The sequence below is a fragment of the Dermacentor silvarum genome, chromosome 1 (genome assembly GCF_013339745.2).
Source record: "Dermacentor silvarum isolate Dsil-2018 chromosome 1, BIME_Dsil_1.4, whole genome shotgun sequence".
Taxonomy (NCBI): Eukaryota; Metazoa; Arthropoda; class Arachnida; order Ixodida; family Ixodidae; genus Dermacentor; species Dermacentor silvarum.
Window position 1 is genome coordinate 421,245,183 of NC_051154.1, and position 18,283 is coordinate 421,263,465.

Sequence of the window (18,283 nt, forward strand, 5' to 3'; positions counted from 1 at the left end):
CGCGAAACATGAGCTATGTCTGAGCTCGGTTGTCTTTATGTCCTCCGTGTCTGCGATGCTGTGTCCGGAACAACTTCGTAGTTTACGTCACTGACGTGGCGGAGCACTTTATACGGACCGAAATACCGGCTCAGCAGCTTTTCACAGAGGCCACGACGGCGAACGGGGGTCCACACCCAAACTTGGTGCCCGGAGTTGTAGGACACGTCCCTGTGGCGGATGTTGTAGCGTCTGCCTGCTGCTGCTGGCCGATATGCAGCCGCGCGAGCTGCCGAGCTTCATCGGCACGCTCTGCAAATTCCTCGGCGTGAGTTGTCAATAGCTCAGCGTCTTGATACGGCAGCATAGCGTCCAGCATCGTCTGCACTTCGCGACCGTAGAGAAGGCGAAAGGGCGTGAAGCGCGTCGTCTCTTGCACGGCGGTGTCACGCGAAGGTCACGTAAGGCAAGATCCGATCCCATGTTTTGTGTTGGACGTCGATGTACATTGCGAGCATGTCTGTGACCGTCTTATTCAGCCGCTCGATAAGTCCGTTGGTCTGCGGATGATACGCGGTCGCCTTGCGATGCCTGGTGTTGCTTGTAACATTCCGTTTAATCAAACATCATTAATCTGGCCGCCACTTCTACCTCTTCTCTTGATCTCCCATGTGCGCCTCTTCCTTCTCTTTCACGAGCGTTACACGGGCCTCCCCTCTATTGTCAACCCTCCTGGGTTGATATGGTACCACGTTGTTCACAGATGATGTTTCAATAACACCTTGTGGTCCACTGTAGCACAGAGTCTTTAAAATGCCTTGCTGATGGGCGGTCTTCACAACCTTGTAGGGTCCTGTAAAAGGAGCCTTTGATCCTTGCAGACTCCTTCGAACAAGCACGTTATCTCCCACTTGTATGTCCGGAGATTGGACTGAATGCCGGCGGTCGTAATTTCTTTTCATTGCGGTCTTGTATATAGCACGTTGATCTTCAAACTTATTTCGTTCTTGCAGCACCAAAATATTCGTGATTCCCAGCAGGTGGCCTGCGGGAAGCCATTCTGATTTGCCATGGTACGCGAAATACGGTGTGCACCCCAAGCCAGCCGTGTGTGAGTGATTGTGGTGGTTCACAGCAGCTCCAAGGGTACATGTCCAACCGCCTGGAAATCTCGGGTAGAGCGCGATGAACTGTTTGACATCCCGTATCGCTCTCTCGGCGAGTCCATTTGCTTCTGAATGGTATGGTGCAGCGAAACGAAGCTCTATGTTCCTCTCGTCAGCCCAGCGTTTCAAGCGATCACTTCTAAAAGCTGGACCATTGTCAGTGATGATTACTTTGACATGTTTGAACATATCTCGATTAAGCAGCGAGATAACGCTTTTGGAATTTTCTTTTCCGGGCTTGCATGCCACCATGCGTGTGCACTCATCAATGGCCAGTAGAAAAGCTTGCGTAGTTCGTACTCCCTCCACCTTTTTTCTGAGCTCCGCGAAGTCAAGGTGTATAGTCTCGAATGGGTTTTCTGAGTGTTTTTGGATAATCATTGCGCTTCCACGGGGCCTGAACTTCGCTTTGCAGAGCTGACATTGATGGCACGTCTTCACATGTTCCGAAATATCTTGTTTCATCGTCTTCCAGTAAAATCTTTGTTTAATCTTCCAGTAGGTCCTCCAAAAACCGTCATGGCTACCAGATTCCAGAGAATCGTGATACAGGCTTAAAATTTTTCCTATACTCGTTGTAGGCACGTGTAGCCTACCATTTTTGAGAGTCACCTCTTCCGTGCCGACCCACAAAAGATGGGTGACATACTTGTCGTCATCTTGGTTCCTAATTAGCAGTCTTGACAAGGCGCCAGCATCTGGAATTTTTCTCCTGGCCTGTGAGCGACATCGAAGGCAAACTGTTGTATTTCGCTCACCCACCTGGCCAATCTTCCTTTAGGTTGCGAGAGATTAAGAATGTATGTCAGGCTTGGTTGTCGGGGAATAGGCTGAAGTGTTTGCCTTCCAGGTACGTCGTGAAATAGCGAAAGGCCCTTTCGACTGCTCATGCTTTTTTTTCCGTCGTTGGGTAGTTAACTTCTGCCTTGGTGAATGTGTATGAATAATAGCCGATCATTTTGAGCAGTCTCTTCGGATGCTCACTCTCATCCCGCTGGTATAGTACAGCGCCAGTACCATAATGGGAAGCGTCTGTATTTAGCTCTAACGACTTCGAGAAATCCGGTATTGTCAGCACGGGGTGAGATGATATAATTTTTACAAGCTGCTGATATTTCTCTTCGCATTCATTAGTCCACACAAATGGAATATCTTTTTCTGTCAGCAACGTTAGGCATTTGGTCTTTAGGGCGTAGTCTTATATAAAAGCCCTAAAATGTCCAGCGATACCCAGGAACACTCGAACACTGTGCAAATTGTACGGTTTTGTCAGCCGGGAGATGCGCTTGACGGACTCTTCTTTTGTGCTGTTTGTTTGCCCGTCAAATATTCTTCCTAGGAAGACAACGGTGTTTGTAAAGAATTCGCTCTTCTTCAAGTTAATCTCTAGCCCAGCTTTGCCAAGTGCTTCTAGTACCCGGGATAGATGCGAGCAGTGGTAATCACGAGTCTTCGAATAAACGATGATGTCATCCGCATACACGTTGCAGAAAATTCCGGTTAACTGGCTAAGCACGCTGTTCATGATCTTCTGAAACCATGCACCAGAATTTTTCCAACCGAAAGGCAGTCTGTTGTATTCAAAAATGTTGAAAGGAGTAACAAATACCGTGAATGGTTTGTATTCTTCTTGCAGCGGAATCTGCCAATATTCTTTACAAAGGTCGATGCGCGAAAACCATGTATATCCCCCTGTCTCGTCAATAATATCACCGATCCTTGGCTTCGGGTACATGAATAAATCAGTCTGACGGTTTACAAGTCTGTAATCAGTGCACATCCTGAAAGTGCCGTCATCTTTGGGCAGAATTGTAATCGGAGATGCAAAGCTAGATGTTGATGGTCGAATAATTTCAGCATCTAGCAAGCCTTGTAACTCTTCTTTTAGTCACATCTTTTTTTCATAGGACATCCCATAGGGCTTTCTTTTAACAGGTGTCGTGTCGCTGAGCTTGAATGGAACTTCACTTACTTTTGCTGCAGGAGGGTAAACTCCGATGAACATCAGCTCCGGGAACTGTGTAGGTACATCCGAACTCTCTCTGATGTGAGACGTGTTTCAGAGTCTGCACACACATTCAACTGGGATGTCTCAACCGATATGTCAACAACGACTTCATTTGTTTGACTTCGTTTGTGAGAAGTGACGAGCCTTTTCGCACTCGAAACAGGGCAGAAAAAAGGGCGCATCGACGCAAAACTCGGGCTCAAAACGTGCTTCGCCACAGCCAGGGTTCAGTACTACCCAAGCCGGTACTACCCAGATGACGTTTTTCGCCGCCACCAGGCGCCGCTACTATAGCTGAAACTCCAGCGCAAGACGCCCATACGCTGATGACGGTCCGGCATTCAGTGGTTGCATTGAGCTTCATGGATATGCTGAAATACAAGGAGGCAAGCTCTGCTTTGGTCCTTGCATCCCAAGTGTTTAGGGGATTGGGCATAGGTCTTCGGAAATTTTAGAGGCCGAGCCAATTAGGGGTCCTAATGTCTGTTATGAAGCTCCATGTTTTTCTACTAGACGAATATGGCTACAAGTTTGTACTCACTGACAGGCTTGCACAAGACTGTTTAGGGAATCTTTTCTCGGTCATTAGGATGAGGGCACCAGGTCGGAGCTGATATGACTGAAAAAATGCGCTTAAAATAGTTTCAGTGAGCCAGTTCTTGAAGGTGCCAAAGACGTCTGGCTACGACACGGACGATAGTGCGTATCTGGTAGACTTCTTGTCCGGAGAAATACAGCAAGTGAAGAGCATTGGCGAGCCAGAAGGCACTGAAGACGGCATCGATGAAAATGTCGACTTGGAGCCTGTTTCCTCAATAGAGGGAGACATTCTAGCACACTTGGCTGGATTCTTACTGAAGCCAATAATAGTTCCTGCTGTACAACTTTGTGGAGACTGCACTGCAGTGTTGCTGGCTGAACAACCAAGGAAGGAGCACGGACTTACTTATTTGAAAGAGTACGTTCAAGGTGGTAATAACTTAATATATGCAAGCGGGGAGTTTCTTAACGTTGTATTTCAATATGAAAGTGTCTTCAAGCACATTTTTGAGAGGGAAGATATCAGCCGTCTAAAGCAGCCAATGAAGACATTGAAAGTAGCCATAAGTAAACATGTCGGTGTGCGACAAATTTCTTGCGTCAGGCATCCAGACATAATTGACAAACTGCTAAGCCGCTTTGTTTCGGTTCGACTTTGCATTTACACGCTCTGGTTGAACACGCCAGAAGAACCGGTCCAGTCGTATGGCAGCAAGACAGTTGCAGGCACAAACCTCAAGTGAGAAGCACCGTGTTTTTTTTTTTGGTGCAACTGATGAGCTGCTGCAAATCTGAAAATTGAGATATGGAAGTTTTTGTTTGCGATTAGCAATGTGTTTTCTTGTAATTACGTATATCACACCGTGGTTGTAAAGTTCTACTTGCTCCTTCTTCGTAACTCGTTTCTTTTATTTTAATCCATACCAACTCAGTTTTGTGAAACTGAGACAAATTTAGTGCGACCTGAGTGGTTCAATAAAACCATACATTGTATATGCTCTTCAACATATATTGACCCTTTCACTTTCTGCCAAAAATACGAATATCTGGTTTAGAGCTTTATAAGCAGAAAATTAGCAGCATTAGACCTAAAATGATGTGCGTCAGCTGTATTTTTGTGGTGATGCTATCTACCTACTACTGCTTAGACGCGTTGTGTAGATAATTACACAAATGAAATCCAAGGTCTGCAACTTTTTATGCATATGTAGGTGGATGGTGCTCTTGGTCGTGTGTGGAACAAAATAACTCGGAAAAGAATCGCTGCGGAGAAGAATCGGCGAGTGTTTACAGGATAATTTATGCAAAGGATGAAAACCGACGTAGGAGGTAAAGAGAGTATAGTAACAGTGGTTCAGTGCATAAAAGAATAAATTGAAACTAAGTTGAAGCAGTAATTTCGGCGAGTTGCTTTATACTTGCATAGGGGGAAAACGCGCTCAAAACAGGATGAAGAGAAATCCAACTTAATATTTAAAGCTGACAGAACTATAATGAGAAATGAAAAACGTTTCAGTTAGCGCGGAGGGTTGTCAGTCGTCTCTTTATCTCATAGTGAGCGTTTTTTTTTTTTGCAACGAGTGCTGTGAAAGTTAGGAAAAGACGTTCACAGCAGCTTAGGCAGTACTCTGCCATTGGAGAAATGTGTCAGATTGGCTAGAATAATTCCACGCTAGAGCATAATCGTAAGTACTGGTGCTGCGCAAAAAAACAGGCATGAATTGCTTTGCATTTGGAACTACCGAACAACCTAGCTTAAATTTAGCGTTAAATAAAGACTCACATATTTGTTAGTAACAATATATGTGCAAGCCCAACCGTCAAAAGGGATTCACTGAGCCCAATTTCCGCGCATATTACCGAAGTGCTCAATCACTGCTCCGGGCAGTGCCAGCGAACGGGAACGTTCGAACCAAGATGGCGCCCACAAAAAGCGGTGTCTCCACCCTGTAGCGGAGGCGGACATCGAGGCACCCTAGCGGCGGGCGTTGACGCCGTTTGGACTTGCAATGCAATGCAGCTCTTGAAGTGTGCAGAAAGGTGTGCTCGTAAAGTTCACCGCCCAAGTTGCCCAAATTTCAATTATCCATGTCCGAGAATTAATTCGCTTACAGCACGAAGAGCAACTACAAGTGGCCCCAAACCTAAGTGCAGCGCACGTGTCGGATGGGCACTTCACGAAAATGAAAGTGGGCATGGCTGTTCAGAGTCCCCGGCAGCCATCATGTATTTGATAGAAAACAAAGAAAGCTTCCACCTGAGGCAGAAAAAAACGCCTGTTTTTTTTAACTTGTTTTCAAGTAGTATGGGGCTCCTGCTTTGGCCAGGGGGCGCTGCGAAAATGGCGCTAAAAAGCACCCTCTGTCCGAAACTGGGCGGTACCAAGCTCGGTCGTCTGCTTCGGAAAGCACGTTTACAATATGTACCCGCCACTTTCGGTTGTGTTGTACCACGGCTTGCAGCGAATATCGGGCGCCGAAGATTTTTCCATGGGTGGCATGCTGCGTAAAGGCAAGAAATTATGCAACGCCGAATACGTGTACGCCGTTCAAGAAATAAGCGGCGAAGTTTTAGCGCGGTGTCAATCGCAAGTGAAGCGAGTCACGCACGTGCGAAGTTGAACTTCAGGTAAGGTTTGCACGCTGCTATATTCAGGCGCACAAACGCGAGGAAATGCTTTCCTATAAATGAAGTCACAGCAGCGATAAGCAGACATGTGTACGGAACTGCTCGAGCGCACGACGGTACGCGCCGCGACGGCAGCGGTCTTTCGACATGCCGCGAAACGGCGGGCCTCCTGCAATCTTTGTTGACTGCATGCCGCTAGGCAAGTAATTATGCCTGCGCTGTAGTAGCAGCGATCTGTCCCTTTAGCAACTGATAAATAACTGATGCAATGCATATGAGCTCCCAGTAACGTACGTGCGAATTGTGCTGCAGCGCGAGCTCGGGCGCTGCTCGCTTGATGTAGCTTTTAATGACAGCGCTCGGACATCGATGTGCTGCAATCAATACTACCCTGCTGGCGCGGCCTCAACGTGCTGGATTGAGGTCAAGGAGGAGTACATATAACTCTCTAACCTGTGCTGCTCGTAGTGGGGTAGTGAATTGTCACCGAATCAGCCCAACACTTTGTGGTCATTTGCACACACCTGGTCACTTCACCACTTCGCACCGGCCGAATTGTTAATTGTCGCTGTGGTCGGGTCTCGAATCGTGAATCACCAGTCATGCCTGATGCTATGTCGGCCTGCCAGTCAATAGTGATTATCTGAAGTGAGATATTGGATGTGACCTGACCGACAAACTGATTTACACCCTTAAGGGTGTTAAAATATTTAGTGTGTGGGAGAGGAGGGGCGGTCGGCACACGGCCGGCGTAGTCTGTTGCTCGTTTTTCTACCTGTCTGGTTTCGCTGTGTGCCATGGGCCCAAAGTCGAGTTATTCGCCTGCTGTAGGCTCACAAAACGGAAACGCTGATCAGATACCAATAAACTTTGACATGCCGATGAGCAGGACGGTAGAGCAAAGAGACGCACACAGCGTGCGTGTCAAAAGAGTTGCCGAAAAGCAGCGTTTCAAAGTGATGCTTGCGATAACGGCAGACGGCCGGAAGCGGCTGCGGGGTCGAACTGTTAAGCAACCACAAAGTAGATGAAGCGGCCAGCGACTTGGACGACGGTTTGGTGGTTGCGATGCGTGGTTAAGTGCAATAAAATGCTGTTACGGTTTGCAAATACCTTACGTCTATTTTTTACTGCGAAGATGAGTTCTCTAACGCATTTTTCATATAATCGCCGTCTTAGTTCTTCATTTGTGCTATTTCGAAAAAGTCACCATGAAATTTACCCGTATAATAAACGTACCCCCTTACATAATTTGTTCCGATTTTGGGGGAAAGAACAAGTGCGTTAATTACGTAAGCATATACGGTAATTTTCCATTTTATGCTATTTTGTGTATTCTAATGACCTTTAAAAATCCTACAATAAACTCATAAACATTAAATTGATGTCGCAACTTATTTTCCTTTTGCAGCCAGCCTGCAGGACTGTACCTACAGCAATCTCCTCGGCATGCATATACTGCATGTCTCATTTTTGCTACTTGCTGTGTTGTGCATTCCCTAGAGATGGTCTGTAAATTAGTAATTATGCTATGTATCTCTTTTCACTGCTTGCTGTGTTGCGCATTCCCTTGACGTGATCTGTGAATTATTCTATACATCTCACTTCTTGCTGTGTTGTGCATTCCGAACTTTTTGGTGCTTGCACGGTACACGTTTCGCTGCTTTGCTGCTTGGTGTGGCACAGCTGTCTATGCAGGGACGTACTAGGCCATTTGTGTTGTAGAAAGCATAAATTCTCATTCTACGCATGCACATGCGACTGTTTGCTGCATATATGCATTTCAGCTTTCGCCTCAGCGTGCCATAATCTCAAGCAAATGCACATGCAAGGCTGGCCTGGGCAAATGCAAGCATACGGCTGCTGGGGTGCTCTGGGAGAATGAGTTCCAGCCGGCATCATGTACAGAGGTTCCACAAACCTGGGAACGCCCTTCACAAAAGCCAGAGATGCCAGAGAATCTATCGAAGAGCTCTTCGGTCGCAAGTTTTACCATTCGTCCTTGGATTTCTTTTATAAGTGAAGTTTATGCCTGCACATACTAGTTATCATATGCTGTCTGTTGACATGAACTTTATAGAATATTGCAACTATCATGTCGCAGGTCCGAAGAAGATATTCATCGGAGGCACATGTCCCAAGCTGGTTCCCCCATCATACGCCAACGAACATTTTTCTGAAATAGCCTCTCCTCACAATGATATTCAGAAATTAGCTTCAATGAGTGTCTCACAAAAAGATGAGATCAGGCGACTTTCATTCAGTAGAGAAACAGTCTTCCAAAATTCGCACTTGTCACGTCTACAAGAAATGATAACATGGGAGGCAGACACGCCTGTGCACAGTGTAATGGTAGCAACCTCTCAGACACCTATAGTGCCGACCATCTCACTAAGCAAACTGACCGCGCAAATGACTACAAAAGAAAGCAAGTTTTTTTTCTTAAGTGCTGTGCTCACGGGAGGATGCCGAGGAGATTGCTGTAGGTACAGTCCTGCAGGCTGGCTGCAAAAGGTAAATAAGGTGCGACATCAATTTAATGTTTATGAGTTTATTGTAGGATTTTTAAAGGTCATTAGAATACACAAAATAGCATAAAATAGAAAATTACCGTATATGCTTACGTAATTAACGCACTTGTTCTTTCCCCAAAAATCGGAACAAATTATGTAAGGGGGTACGTTTATTATACGGGGTAAATTTCATGGTAACTTTTTCGAAATAGCACAAATTAAGAACTAAGACGGTGATTATATGAAAAATGCGTTAGAGAACTCATCTTCGCAGTAAAAAATAGACGTAAGGTATTTGCAAACCGTAACAGCATTTCATTGCACTTAACCACGCATCGAAACCACCAAACCGTCGTCCAAGTCGCTGGCCGCTTCATCTACTTTGTGGTTGCTTAACAGTTCGACCTCGCAGCCGCTTCCGGCCGTCTGCCGTTATCGCACGCATCACTTTGAAACGCTGCTTTTCAGCAACTCTTTTGACACGCACGCTGTGTGCGTCTCTTTGCTCTACCGTCCTGCTCATCGGCATGTCAAAGTTTATTGGTATCTGATCAGCGTTTCCGTTTTGTGAGCCTACAGCAGGCGAATAACTCGACTTTGGGCCCATGGCACACAGCGAAACCAGACAGGTAGAAAAACGAGCAACAGACTACGCCGACCGTGTGCCGACCGCCCCTCCTCTCCCACACACTAAATATTTTAACACCCTTAAGGGTGTAAATCAGTTTGTCGCCAGACGGACACCCTAAGGGTGCTGTTGCCTACACCCTATGCCTAGGTTGCTTTATAACACCCTAGAGGAAGGGTGTCCAGCAAAATAAAATAGGGTATTAGGGTGCTAGTCCATATTAGCACCCATCTACATGGGTGCTGGAAGGGTGTACACCCTCCGTCTCCTGTATCGAGGTCCATGAAGCTTCAGCTGGGCATGCATGGAGACCCACTCTCGACCACTGTAAAAAATGGTCATTCATGGCAAACAGAATAAACCTGTCTTCCCTGTACAAACAACACCCGTGCAAAACCAATACGCATATTATATATATATATATATATATATATATATATATATATATACGTGTGCATATTTTTAAAAAAGGAATGAACCACCTTGCATGTTAAAAAGAAATATACATGTGTTTATTGCGTTCTGCCACACAGGATGAGAAATTGTACATCACAATGAAAATAAACCAAACAGGTGGTGTAATTAAACAGATAAATTACATCTAATAGAAGCAACCCAATAAGTGCCTTCATTTTCGCACACAAGGAACTTAACATTTAGAGAACAGGCTGCCTAGCCAAAAAGTGAAACGTTTGGGAAACACTGCCAGAAAGTGCTCATTAGCCAACTCTAGTATCTGAATACGGCATCAGCTGAAATTCTGAGCATTTGAAGCTTTAACAACTCTGTTCAGAAACTTAGTCACCACAGACCTTGGTGTCGTTAGGTCAAGGCCCACAAAAAACCGCTCAAGCACAAGTGTGTTAAATACTTTGCAGTCATACAGTAGATTGAACAACCAGTATGCGCACATGATTGCTGCAAGCCCCTCTTCTGCATTCATTACTGAAAAACATTTCTCCCGGTCGACCAACAAGAAGAGAAACTGTGCATTCTGCACTGTATCACCAGTAAATGCCACACAGGGTGTTGCTGGAATGTCATCCTGCATTACAAAAATAAAAAGTTGTTGTATATGACACTTGACTGCAGGCATGTGGTTAACTGATATATTGCGTAATGCAGAAAATTTACTCTTATAGACATGACAGGATCTAACATAATTTAAATAAAACGTAAACATAAACTTAGTTTTAATATCACTTTGGAGCATTATTGCCCATATGTTCTATACACAATCACCATCGCAAGTATAATTAAAAGACGATTGATTGCTGCCTGCACCTTCCGCCATCCCATGAGCATGCACTGGTGCATTCACTCCAAAGAATTTGGCCAGTGTAGCCAGTTACAGGACACACCTATATTTAGGGATTATTTCCATGCACAAGACAAACATCGACGACTACATTTACTACTACTTGGCAATAAGAGCTACACCTACTTTGCCTAATAAAAAGCTTCCACAAGCAATATAGACAGATGCCTAAAACCGAGTGCTTGAAATACAATCCCTATTTTTTTATTTGATAATCTCTACCATATCTAGATTTTATGTAACATTTAAACAGTAAACATTGCTATTGTATTTAGAGAGTAAATATCACACAAGTGTTTTACTAGTCGCCTTTTCATTTCATAACTCTCTTGAAGCATATGTCGCCTTGAAGAAGACAAGTGCAGTTGTCGAAACGTTGGCTCCTGCTCTCACCTTGTTCTCGTGTTGCTCATCGTCTTGTACTATTACGAAATTCTGACTATACATTTGGTGTGTGTATTTTTATATATTTACATCTGACATTCTGTGCATAATGTGCATATGATGTAAAATAAGGTTGACTTCTAATGTCTACCTTCTCTATTTTGCATTACACTATCAGCATTGTGCAGGAAGTTACTTGGCTGCCTGGTAGTTTTTCTTACGTTTTGTTTGCTTACACACTGATATGAATTACTAAATGTTTTGTAAACTCACATTCTCTGGTACAAAGAGAGTTCCCAATGCTGCTCGCTCTTTCACATTTGATGCAAGAACATCCAGTACTGCAAGTGCTAGGATGTCTGTAAAGAAAAAGATAAATGTATATATAATTATCTACATGGGTGCGTGTATGTATATATATCATCAAGAAAGTAAACTGAGGAGCTCTATCTTATTAGTCATAAGCCAGCAATTAATTACACCAAGGACAGCATACAGAAAATGATCTGCATTTATTTTAAGTAATAAAACAATGAATAAATGGAAATGAAGGTGGATTAAAAATCTCGCCAAACGTGGGATACGAACCCATGTCATCGCATTATGCATGCAATGCTCTTACCAATTGCACTATACTGTGATGCCGTTTCCTGTTCACCTTCCGGGGTTTATGTACTGAAACTAACCTTGGGAGGGTTAGCCAGCGCCACCACTCACGGCCTTGGCAGCGGATGTGGAACATCCTTTCTGCCACAACCATCACGCCTACATTAACTTTTTAAGTGAAGGCAACTGGTCAATAAACCTGCATGCCACCTGAAGGCATCAAAGCTGCTGGATTGGAGACCCTTGCTATGTAATGAGTAGTAAGTAAGCTTACGGGCCCAATGGTGGGTATTAGTCATATAATAAGAAGCAAACAAACGATCACGCCAAGGTCAGCATACAGGAAATTACTTGTAGCGCCTAAGTGAATTGAATGAATGAATGAATAAACCTTTATTTGAAACAGTAAGTTAGTTGGCAGTCGAGGTGGGAGGGTCCCTTATTCCAGGAACCCTCTGGCTTGGATCGCCCTCCGGGCCCGCGCGACGAGTTCGCGCTGGTCGACCAGGTCCTGCTTGGAGATCGCAGCCTCCCACGTCTCTGCGAGGAGGGTTGGGTCTGCGTCTGCTGCTATTGGTTGTGTCGTTGTAGCATGCGTGCGCCGAGAACCGTGTATCTTGAGTCCACTCGAAGGCCTAAGTGAATTGAAGACAAGATAAATGGAAATAGGAGTGGTTGAAAAGACAACTGGCTGCAGGTGGTATATGAACGCATATGCGGCCAGTTGTTTTTTTTCACCCACTTTCATTTTCAATTATTCATCATTTCTTTATTTCAATTAAAAACTACAATTGTCCTTATGCTGTCCTTCGCGTCATTGTTGGCTGCTTATGATATATATATATATATATATATATATATATATATATATATATATATATATATATATATATATATAGGTGATGGGTAGGTGAGTATGCAGCTCGATGGGTCCGATACGATACACAGGAGCAGGACACAGGTACAAAAAGCCTTGTCACTAACATTTCGGCAGGTGGGTCAGCCTTCGTCACTGACAAAGTAGACCAGCCTCAACGTTAGTAAACAAGACTTCGTACGTGTCTCCTCTTGCGCACATGTAGTATGTGTGTATATGTATGTGTATAAATATATATATATATATATACATGCGCAAAAGTTATTGCTCTCGAGAGACTTTATTATTTTGAAGGTTACGCATGATGAAGCCATGGCAGTATTTCATCAAAATATGGAGAGTGCTTGCTTCCTGACATGTATACGCTGGTTGTTCAACAAAGCTGTGGTTTAGAAGGGTGAGCTGCAGTTTTGAATCGTGCTTTGATGCACAATAAATAGAATTTTTGATCTTACGAAACGGTCTAATCACAATTCGTGCGTGTGCAATATTGGTAATAGCCATGAAGCTGTTGCTCAGAAAATTGTTGAATGTAGAGAGGTGTAGAAGTGCCACTCAGGCTGTTAATATTGCTGCAATGTGGGGCCCGATATTTATTGCCTAAATGTTATTTACATTTGCCCAATCTCAACAGACTTTTTACAATTCAACTACAACAACTGCAATATCATTATGATATACTTACGCCTTGTTCTCAGCCTTGCTGGAGCCATTTCACTAGCTGTCCGTAACATATGCAGCACGTTTTCATCACAGGTCACTTTCTTCCTGGTGACAAGCCTTGTCAACACATCAATGGCGTGTGCAACCTTCTTGGTTGGTTTTGCCTTTGTCAGATGACGAAAGTCATTGCAGAACTGCATAAAATACAGGAAGCGCTATCAGTTTGAAACAAAATGTCAAGAATCACTTTGTTAAGAGCTTTGTCTACAGCGTTTGGCTATACCTTTCACATTAATATTTAGCGGTAGGCCAATATTCGAAGCTTCAAACACAAATCAAATATCACACAATAAATGTTCGCATGGGTATTCGAAAAGGAACTATTATTTTAACAACTGACTGTTAAAAGTCTGGTTACTGTTCTCCATCTGCTATAGAGCAGATTATCAGAAGTGAAACGACGAGTTTCACAAAGCAATGTCGAAACGAAATGTGTGAAAGGAAAATTGTCATACACCTAAATGCAGCGCAAAGCTACAAAGGAAACCCATACGTGTTTTTCAGAAGGGAAGTTTCACAGTTAAGTAAGAAAACGTCCGCGTCCGGGATTTGAACCCGGGACCAACGCCTGTGACATTTGGGAGGCCGATGCCCTGAAATGGGAAACAAATTGCAAACCACTGATTACATTGTTTCTGTGGTTATCACACAAAGATGCTGCTTTCTGCCTGAATGGTGCTGCGCTGTCCTCACCACCTTTGGCTTCTTGCTCCTGGAGCTCGCTGGCGGCTGCCTTTCTTTGAGCACCAAACTTGCTTCGGTTGTGCAACACACGATCATCTTGAAGTTTCCGTCTTTGATTTTTGAATTTATTTCGAAGTGCTACTTTCCAGGAGTGCTTCGAACACAGAAAATAAAACTGGTTGGGATATATAAAGAAATGTTGTTTCTGTGCTTCTACAGCGTGTAATGCATTTTTTAAACAGCACCATTTAAACAATCCCTCTGTAAGCACTGCAAGTTCACCGAGATTTGCTGATTTAAAACTTATTCAAATATAGTGTTTTACTGTGCACAAAGTATATTTGTGAAATACAACGAATAGTATTGCATGAAATACAAACCGAAAATTTCAATGGAAGAATTACTTTTCACAAGCGTCTACTATTAAGAGTAAATGCTTCAAACGTTTCAAAATGAAGTTCCAGAAAGCGATATAAAGAATATTTGCTGATGCTCATATAAAAAACAACTACAGATAACTCGAGATGAACCCCTTCATAGAGACAGAAATGCTAAAATCAAATATTTTTGCAAATGACAGTCTATATATTTAAAAGTGTTAATGTATTTCTCAACATTAGGTTAAATAATGAGTCTGGGTCAGTTTCGAAGGTCATGTACTAAAATGTAAAGTAAGTAGGGTTTCAGTCACACCCTCTAAGGGGCTAAACGAAGGTACAATGCAGTGAAACGTACGGTAAAAAGCTGAAGTAAAAATATTTAATGTTATGAACCCATATGATGCTATATAATCATTTCAATATACGCGTGATTTGTACAGCTGGTGTTCATGGAAGAGTACCTCGTTTGATGAAGATAATTTCACCCAAATTTTATGGCAACACTAACTTCGTGGATATGCAATATACACGTCAATACAAAAAATTGCAGCACGCTTCTACTACATAACAAGGCACGAAATCTACTCACAGATCCACTTCCAACAACATCACGTAGCTGTGGGTATTTCTCAAGGAGCAGAGATGTTACCTTGCTGTAAAAATGACGTGTTGGGAACCTGTAAGATAGATGTGCATTACATCTTGAGTGTTATGCATAACGACGTAATGAGAAAAGGCAAAAACTGAGATGCACGCCCATATGCGCTTACAATGTTGTTTTTGCCATTGCACTGAATAAGATGTCGATGATCTGCCTAAAAGAAGATGTGAGTGGCTCACCACTGATCACTTTGTCATAGAGGGGGCCACGGCTGGGCATCACAAAGTTGATCCCATCGTCATCTGAGCTGGATTGCCTGCAAGAGATGACGCTTTAAGTTCCAGATAAAAAGGCAATTAGAACGAGACTTGACTTCTGATTAACCTTGTGATCATCTGAGTTTGTGAAATGAAAACAAATTTGCATGTAATGGAGCTTTTTGAAACAAAATGAAAGCATCCTTCCTTATATGGTGCACCCATTTTCTTGGACTGAAAGTGCCACACAGTCACAACTTGTATGCTTATATGCTCTTGTCAACAGAATGCCAACCTGGTTTATTTGCTTATTGATTTATATTATTGTCCAGGCTTCGACAGCTATGAAAGTGGCAGTAAAAGCCATATTGACAGTTTCACTTAAATGTCATGAATACATTACTGCTACACTGCAAAAAAGCTTCAAATTTATATGGCATCATACAAGTGGTTTGTCGCATTGTGGAAGCTATAGTTGCCAAGAATAAAAAAAAATCTTTCATGTGATTGCACAGAGTACACTTCAAGCTTCCTCAAGCACAGTCCTTAACTGCAGCTTCGACAGTGCCGCAAACTAGAAGTAGGAATTTGTATTGGTAACAACTCTAGAAGTATGATCAAATGGCTCACTAAACATGCAACAATTCCAGTAGCAATTACCAGTAGAGCATTTACAACTGTACCTAAAAACACACAGTTCAAAGGGATGAAGGATTTCACTGGGTCTGCTCTGCTCACAAAATTCCAAAATGGCCTTTGACGTGCACTGAAAGTAAGAACAAGCCATTAAGTCACGAATATTTACTGCACGTAGGTCACCTACTCCTGCGACTACTGGCTTTAAAATCATGCAATTTTGCGAACTGTGGGAGTAGGTGTAAGCGAAACTTTAGTGAGCTGGCAAGATGAATGCTGAAAACAAACAGATATCACTCAATGAATGCGTACACTCGCTGGCACAACGCTGGCCTGCCTACTTAGCAGATACTAGCCAAGTAGGCGCGCTAAGCTTTACACCAACCGGAGGTTACCTCCAAGATGCGGGCGTGCTACTGGGACAGGAAAGCGCATTAAAAATTCTTCGCTCACCCTCACACCCACCATGCACGACAAGCAGGGCACGATATGATCTTATGGCACAGCAGTGACAACGGTAAAATTTCACCTGTAGTATCTATATAACTGCTATTACAATAATGGAGAAAGCAATGCGGCTAGCAGTGGCGGGACATACCAGCCGCTGAATGAGTGAGCCAGAGCGGACGCTGCATGGCGTACCACATAGTCCACAACAGTTTGCGCCCCTCTAACATTCCATTTTCATTTTTGAGCTTACAAAAGCTGTTTTCTTTACCAATGACAAATTCGTCAGAAGCCGTACTTGCACGTAAATAAAGCAACCCCGAATATAACGCGATAGGGGACTTGCAGTCTTAGAAAAACATATAACGATCATAACGCAAAGGGATGCAGTAATAAATCGGGAAATGACGCAGAAAAGCGAATTGCGGTAGGGCGCTTTATTCATTGCTCCTGTGATCTACCGTCGCAAGATAGTGTAAAATCACGAGTGCTGATGTTTTTATCACAGTCGGCGATAACAACTTCGACCTCCGTGACACCTATCAATGTCATTGCACTTAAAATACCTGAGAAATGTCCGCGACACCATCAATCCATCCCGGGAAAGCGTTTCACGGATTCTGCAGTGATGAACTTTTAGGATCGCTAGCTTGAAGAACAACCTCCATAGTCTTACTCAAGGCTGCAATTAATAGAACCTAACCACAACAAAGTGCACAGCGGCAGTTCCTATACATAGGCTCTCTTGCGCGAGGCGAAGTGTCAGCTAGCTTGGTCAGCAGGCGAAAATAAAATAAATGGCTTTATATTCGTGCCACGAACGCCAATATAACAACAGGCGCGTATACCACGATTTAAAAAAAAACGCGTCATATTCGCGCAATAACGAACGGTAATCGTTCTAACTATCTCGAGCTCGCGAACGTGTCAAATATTTAAAAAATACAAGAAATAAAAAAATAAAAACATTTTTAGTTATATACAGTAACAACGTTCCACTAAGAAAATTACCTGTGATGATGCGTGTGATGAGCGTCAGTTTCCTGTTGTGCTTCACAAACGATTTTGGACATATCAGGTATGTTGTCATCGGCAGCGAGGTTAACAAATTCGTTGAATGTCGGATCCAGCACCTATAACCAACGTCCGTGTACTGTCACTCAACAGGCTAGTTGCTTAGAAGATCGCATTAACAGCTTTTTCTTCGTGCACTGTCACACTTCCGCGTGCAGTCAGATGAAATAAATCCAAGACAATACGCAAGGCACAGTTCTGACTGGTGTTGCAAAGGTCGCGGGGCGCTTTTTTCGTCGCAACGATGGATAACATTTTTTTTTACAATTACAAGTACTGCTCCAGGAGGGCACATGTAACCGGCAAAGGGAGGCCTCAGGAGACACCTCAAATTATTATAAAGTGCATGCCGGATGATCTCTAGGGCCCACAAGCGGCAGCGGGTGGATCCCAGCTGGAACCAGGGCGGTCTGTGGGTTCAGACGACCGAGGTTGGAGCGTGCGAAGGGTGCTCGCATACAGCGGTATGCAGAGGCCTCGGCGAGCCCCGAACCCATGGACCAGTTCGGGTTCCAACTTTGGTGTCCCATTTGCCACCTTGATGCCCTAGAGGCGCTGCCAAGTGTACTCAAATGACTAATGTAAAAATAAACACGATTAGGCAAAGAAACTCACGCTGACCGCGAGGCACCGGCTCGCGCAGGCGTCACCTTGTGACGCTATGTTCAGCGTGGCCGCGCACCTCGACTTCGCCAACACCAATCACAACCTCACCGTATATAAATGCATGGAGTTAAACACGGCAAGCTCGAACATGCTGCTCCATCTAAAAAAGAATTCTGCACTTGTCACTTGACCGCGAACCACATCATTTCAAGCCGCCGCCAAGTGTAC

The 18,283-nt window shown here is 43.8% G+C and overlaps 1 protein-coding gene across 1 annotated transcript; it reads right to left on the reverse strand.

Annotated features, from left to right (window-relative positions):
• Window positions 1-10,210: 10,210 nt before the first annotated feature.
• LOC119447664 (uncharacterized) lies at window positions 10,211-17,946 on the reverse strand. Its single transcript, XM_049663878.1, has 8 exons — window positions 17,821-17,946; window positions 15,988-16,058; window positions 15,205-15,351; window positions 15,024-15,111; window positions 14,064-14,208; window positions 13,333-13,368; window positions 11,438-11,523; window positions 10,211-10,507 (listed from the first exon to the last, which is right to left on the reverse strand). The coding sequence occupies exons 1-8, from the start codon at window positions 17,944-17,946 to the stop codon at window positions 10,211-10,213; spliced, it is 996 nt and encodes a 331-aa protein (XP_049519835.1).
• Between the last annotated feature and the right edge of the window lie 337 nt (window positions 17,947-18,283).

Bases quoted from the DNA above. Each gene is read 5' to 3' on its own strand.
- LOC119447664 (XM_049663878.1), bottom strand. From the start codon at position 17,946: ATGGGTTCGGGGCTCGCCGAGGCCTCTGCATACCGCTGTATGCGAGCA. The intron at 13,369-14,063 runs GTGAGGACAGCG...TGTTACGGACAG, and splicing joins GGAGCAAGAAGCCAAAGGTG to CTAGTGAAATGGCTCCAGCA. The intron at 10,508-11,437 runs GTGAGTTTACAA...TTTGTAATGCAG, and splicing joins CTCTCTTTGTACCAGAGAAT to GATGACATTCCAGCAACACC.